This window comes from Cyrtonyx montezumae, unplaced genomic scaffold (assembly GCF_038088225.1).
Source record: "Cyrtonyx montezumae isolate F1298 unplaced genomic scaffold, pur_monq_1.0 scaffold_13, whole genome shotgun sequence".
In the NCBI taxonomy this organism is placed as follows: domain Eukaryota; kingdom Metazoa; phylum Chordata; class Aves; order Galliformes; family Odontophoridae; genus Cyrtonyx; species Cyrtonyx montezumae.
In genome coordinates this window covers 2036782-2042860 of record NW_027071859.1, presented here as the reverse complement: position 1 = coordinate 2042860, position 6079 = coordinate 2036782, and the positions used below count along the sequence as shown (strand labels likewise).

Genomic DNA, 6079 nt, shown 5'->3' with positions numbered 1-6079 from the left:
TTCCTAAAGAGATGCTCTGAACTGCTCTGAGAAGTGACAGAACTATTTACAAGCTCTCGTGTATCTCAGATTCCCTCACTGCAAAGCCTTTCACAGAACATGAGCACAGCCACAGAGCATACCTGTGGCCACAGAGCCCTCTCGTGGCGGTTCGGATGGTTCGGCAGGAGGAGCCTTGTGTTACACTCTTCTCTCAGCCTTGCATAAGAAATTCGATATTTAATTACCTTATTATAAAGGACTGAGAGTTTACTGGCAGCATCTGAATGCTCAACAGAACCACCGACAGCAATCTCTTCAGAGCAAACACGATTAATCTCATCGCCCGTCTACTTTTTAGCTGAATTTACCCTCCCTGGCTGCCTTTTCTCCCAAAAGACAAACAAAAACAGGAAGAAAACCTTCTGTCACTGTACAATAGCTGCCAGCACTGGCTCGGTCTGGGACGCAGTTAACATCACAGCAGCTGACAAGGTGCTGCGTGTTGGATTCCTGACGGGGAACTGCTCCCCTTCGGGGAGCTGAGGCCAACTGCCCTGGCTGCGCTGGCAGGGACCAGCCCCAGCCTGCCCGGCCAGGGAAGGCTTTGATGCTGTTCCATCAGCGCTGCTGGCCACAAATAGCAAACACAGCACAGCCGTGGTTGCTGTGAAGAAACATAACCCCATCCTTCTCACGCCCTTCTCTCCCATCTTCCCGGGGTGGGGGGGGGGGGGGGCTGAGGAGGCACAGCGCGCGGCAGCAGCGCTCCGCCAAAAACACCGCGCTCGGCGCCGTCCAATCAGAAGGCGCCAACCGTGACCTTTCACTGGAAGCTGCGCGAATCGACGTCGCCTCCTCGCTCCGTGCGCATGCGCGGTTCGCTCGGCTCGGCGGCGTCGCAGGGGCTCAATATGGCGGCGTCGGTGGAGCGGGCGAAGATGGAGGAGAAGGAGGAGGAGGAGGAGTGCGGTAGGTGCCGCGCTGCGGCGGCTGTTCCTCGGTTGGGGGGAGGAGCGCGGCCCTGAGGCTGCGGGTGCTGCGCCGTGGAGCTGTTGTACGTGTTAATCTCTCATTTTAAGGGAGTGGGTTATTTCGGGGTTTGGGGCGTAGCGTTAACGCGGCGTGCTTCTCTTATCTTCAAGAGTGTCAGGTGTTTGAAGTCCTTCTCCCGGTCACTGTGTTTGTGCTGAGCGATGAGGAGTTCCTCCAGGCCGAGGAGCACGCAGCGCTGGTTCCGGAGCTGGAAGAGGGGCAGCGGGACGCTGCTGGGGACGGCTGCGTGCCTGAAGGCAGCGTGAGCCCCGCAGGTAGTGATGGTTTAAACGTTCGGGAAGAGCATCGCGCGACTGCAAATGAGAGCGACAGTGTGGAGTATTCTGAAGGAAAATGGAGCCTTGAGGATGTGCGTAACAATTCAGAGTTGCCTATGAGCAATGGGATAAGCGAGGACGCACAGAGTCACAGTGCTGCTGTGCTGCCGTCGCTGTGTCGGACAGAACCTGCAGAGATGAGTGAAGTGAGCAACGTGAAGGACCATGATGATGATGACACGCTTCAGAAGATTCCTCTCCTCTCTGCTGCCGACTGTGAGGGTAGAGATGAGACCACCGACACGTGCAGCCAGGTGACATCACCAGCAGCGTGCAGAGATGAAGAACTTGCTGGTGTTCTGGGTGTTCTTCCTGGTGAAAGCCAAGAGAAGCAACCAGAAGTCCACACGGAGATGGAGGCAGCCCTTAAAGTGGAAGGTAACTTGTTAATAAGAGTGGTGCAGGTGTTGAAGGCATTCGGTAAATCTCAAGTTTGAAATAGGGGGGAAAATGCATAGTGAGAATGTTAAGTCACTTGTTTGATTAATCATTCCAACATAAATTTAATTCATGTGCAGCAGAAAGCAAATATTTTCTGGAGTATGCATAGTGCTTTCACAGACTGATGTGGTAAATATTGAAACCGAAAGAAATTGGCACTACTTCATTTTTCTGCAGTTTGTGAGAGAGGGGAGAACTGAAAACAAAAACTTGGGGAACAGATGGTGTCTTTGTTTTTCTTTGGTTGTTTTTTTTTTGTGTTTTTTTTTTTCCCTAGGTGCTAGAGAAAGTACAGGAAAGTACCAAGAATAGTTGCCCTTTAGACAGAGTGGGTAGCAGAAGAGGCACGTTGTGGGATAACTAAGCAGATTGCCTCCTGAAGAATGGCAGTGTAGCACAGCTCAGTGCTTTGACAGGAATTCTGGTATGAACTCGTTCCATAAAACACAATCCTGTTCTATAAAATTCAGAGCTTTGAGTGAGATACCATAGTGGAAAGAAAGAGGCTCCAAGTAGAACTGATTTTCTTAAAACAATAGTAAGAAACGTTATTGAGGGAGAAGTGGGGGGGTGACTGGAGAGAGGCATTAGGAAAGAAGTGAAGATTAGGAAGTATTTTCTTAAGGGAATAAAGAGCACAGAAGTGCATATTAGGCTATTTTATATTACTACCAACTAATTATGAGCTTTGGTTGTTCTAGGAAATGTCACGCAATTTTAAACATCTTTTTTCTTCTTTTATCCTCGTAGATGCTGATTCTTTGAGGAATGGAGATAGTGAAGCTAAGAGCAAAACAAGCAAGGGAAGCAAATTTGAATATGAAACTCTGAGTCCTGCTTTGGAATGTGGTTTGAAAGAAGAACCAGAACTGGATTCTGTTCAGTTTATTAACGGATATTCTACTTCACGAGAATTGGAAGAAGATGTAGGGAAACTGGAGATAAATGCTTCTATTTCTGCACTATCAACTACTACTGAAGAGCATATTTATAAGTCATTAACAACGGTTTTTAAGAAAAGATGTCGACAGCAACGTATCATTTCTCCTCCTGAAAGCCCAAATGAAATTCAAGGCCAGCAAGAAACGTGGTTAAATAATAGCATAAGCATCAAACCTTCTTCTGAAGCATCTTGTTCTAGAGATAAGCGTGAAAAAATAAATTTTAATTGCAGGTTTTGTAGTTGTGCATATAAGAGCTCTGCACTGCTGAAGAGACACATTTATTCAGCTCATAAAAATAAAAAAACACATAAATGCAGCTTTTGTAAAAGAACCTTCTTCTTTTCTGTCAACCTGAAGAACCACCTTAAGCTTCACAAGATGACTCGGTTGCAAAAGGAAAGGAAAAAGAGAATGAATGCTAGAAGAGTTAGACAAAGAACTGAAGAAAGAAAATCGGAAAGAAAGAAAAAAGAAAGTAAATATGAGAAATACTTCATCAAAATTGAAAGGGATTTTACATCTCTGGGTGTTCCAGTTATTTTTTCCTGCAAATTTTGTTTTTTTGGTTCATCAAATCCAAAGATTTTTGTTCATCACATGAAGGCACATAAAGAGAGACCACCTTACCAGTGTCCTCAGTGTGATTACTCCAGCCCTAGCTTGTCTTACGTGCTCAATCACATGTACTGGCATGCTGGGTATAAGCTGTACAAGTGCAGGTTCTGCACCTTTTTTTCACCGTATTTTGCCAGCATGGTTAGGCATAGGTACATGCACACAGGGCATAAGCCATATTCCTGTGAGTTTTGCCAGTCAGCATTTACAAGCCTCAGTGGGTTAAAGAGACACAGAAGATTGCATGTGGGTGAAGAAACATGCAAACTTGAGTTTGGAAATGGAAGAAAGAGAACTCAAAGACCTGCAAAGAATTACACATGTGATGAATGTAATGTACTGTTTTACACTAGAGGCCATCTCAATTTTCATAAGAAATGTCATGGACAGCATAAGGTTAGTGCTAATGGTTATGCAAGTCAGAGCAATGAGTATCTTAAAAGCAAAGGCTGCAAAGTTGACAGTGATTCCAAGGGCTGTGTTCTTTCTAATGAAGATGATAATCTCACTGGGGGAACGTGTAAAATTCTAGCTTCAGAAGTAGACTTTGTGCAGGCAGGTGATGTGCAGGACAGCAAGAAAACGCGCCTTGCAAGGACATTTACCAAAAACAGCCACGTGAAGAACATTTCACCTGTTTTTGGGAGCAGATCAGAAGTTCTGGATCCATACAGAATGGAGACTGTCGTTTACAAAGAAGACCTGCTCTTCAGCCCTGGAACCTCTCATTCACAAATGGAAGACAATAAAAGCAGTGCTGCATATTATACGTCTGAAGATACGCGGCCTTCCAGTTTGTCTGTGTTCAAACTGCACAAGTGTAAACACTGTGATTATGCTACTGCTGTTCATAGCAACTTTAAGCTGCACCTTAAAACACATGCCAATAAAGGACCGTTTGTGTGTCAAGAATGCAATAAGGCTTTTAAAACTTCAAAACGTTTGCAGAGACACAGGCTTCTCCATGTAAAGGATCAGTATGAACTCAGCCATTACTTCTATGCAGATAACCATCTGAAGAATTTTGAGTTGCGTCGTGAAATGCAGGTAGGCTTGTGTCCAAAAAGGGATTTTGGTTCCTCAGAGGGTTTCAGTGATGTCTGTTCAATGCTTCCTTCAGAAGTATATGGAGAACAAGCAGATATCAAGAGGGAGAAAGGCCATTTGCTAGCACAGCGGCAATTCTATCAGTGTGTGGAGTGTGAGTACTCTACTTACATTTTAAGTAACCTGAAACTACATGTTAGAACTCACACAGGTGAGAGGCCTTACAGCTGTAATGTTTGCCAAAAGATGTTCCGTACAAGCAGTCACTTGAAACGGCACCAAGTCCTGCACTGTAATACGGAACATCTCAAGTGCAGGAAGTGTGACTATTCAACAAACAAATGGCCGTCCTTAAAAAAGCATCTAGCTTCACATGCAGTTAGCGAAAGCTCATCTGTTGTTTCCCTCTATGAACTAAAGCCACTACCTTTCAAAACATACACGTGTGAAGAGTGTGGCTATACCACAGTCCACCACGGAAACTTCAAGCAGCACCTGAGAATTCACACAGGGGAGAAGCCGTTCAAGTGCGGGCAGTGTGGTTGTGCTTTCCGCACGTCCAGCCACCTGAAGCGCCACTTGCTGACTCACGTAAAGTTTCAGTGCAGAAGGTGTGATTTTTCTTCAGTAAATAAATACGCTTTTCAAAAGCATATAAAGATGCATAAAAAAAACCACACGAGCACTGCAAGCGTAGTGTGATGCTGTCCTCTAAAAAAGCTCCTAGAAAATCTTAAGTAGCAATACCGTTTTAGAATGTAACCCTGGGCTTTGCAAGCTGGCGCTCAGTTCTTGAGAGCTTTGCACATCTCAGATTTATTTCTGAACGTTTCCTTGCCGTACGTAGAAAAGTGGCTGTTAGTGGATGAAGCCAATGTTTTGGTCGTGGGTGAAATCCAGAATTCTGCTTTGCTCCAGGTACTGCTGTGAACTTGTTTCTAGTGAAGGCCGAGCTCGAGATGTTGGAGGTGCCTCTTCATGCCTGCGTAACTTTTCTATTCTGTAAGGTCAGAGTTCTGAATTGGCTGATGTTCATCAGTGTCAACAATTTTATGCTACTTAACTTCTTTGTTTAAAAACAAGTCTAACTGCAAGAATGTTTAAGGGGAAGGATGAAAGTGTACACCATATCGTATAGTAATCATTTTTCACTTAAGAATTATTAGTATGATTTGTGAGCTTACTCCTCCTTCTCTAAGTTGTGTTCCTTCCTTGCAGGTTCTCTTGTAATACCTAGCAAGAGAACAAGTTAGTATCACACCAAATAATAATGTCCTCTCTGGTTAAGTGTGCTACGAAAGTGTTTTCTCTATATGTGTGAATGTAAGATGTTTATTAGGTTGTTCATTATGTCAGTAGTTGCCCCTGATAATTCCTTCAGTAGTCTCACTGGAATAGTAGTGTTGCCCTTCATGAAATATTTTATGATACTGAAAATCCTTAAGTAAATCTTCACAAACTTTGTGGAGATATCTAATGTTTCTTTAGTATGAGATGCCTTGCCTTTTCTCAGGCTGCACTATGATTCTTAAAATACACTGTTTGAAGAACCTTTCTGCTGATATAACTGTTTGCTGACAATTTCGATTGAAAACATTACCACTACTGTAGAATCCTTAAGGTTAGATAAGACCTCAAAGATTGTCTGGTCGAGCCCTTGAACTGTAGAATTAAATGGTT

General features: G+C 44.2%; 1 protein-coding gene across 1 annotated transcript; it reads left to right on the top strand.

Moving 5' to 3' along the window:
* Positions 1–851: 851 nt before the first annotated feature.
* Positions 852–5215, top strand: LOC136045247 (zinc finger protein 43-like). The gene is made up of 3 exons (XM_065731076.1): positions 852–951; positions 1125–1730; positions 2544–5215. Exons 1-3 carry the CDS (start codon positions 852–854, stop codon positions 5099–5101), a joined length of 3264 nt encoding a protein of 1087 aa, XP_065587148.1. The 3' UTR covers positions 5102–5215.
* The last annotated feature ends 864 nt before the right edge of the window (positions 5216–6079 follow it).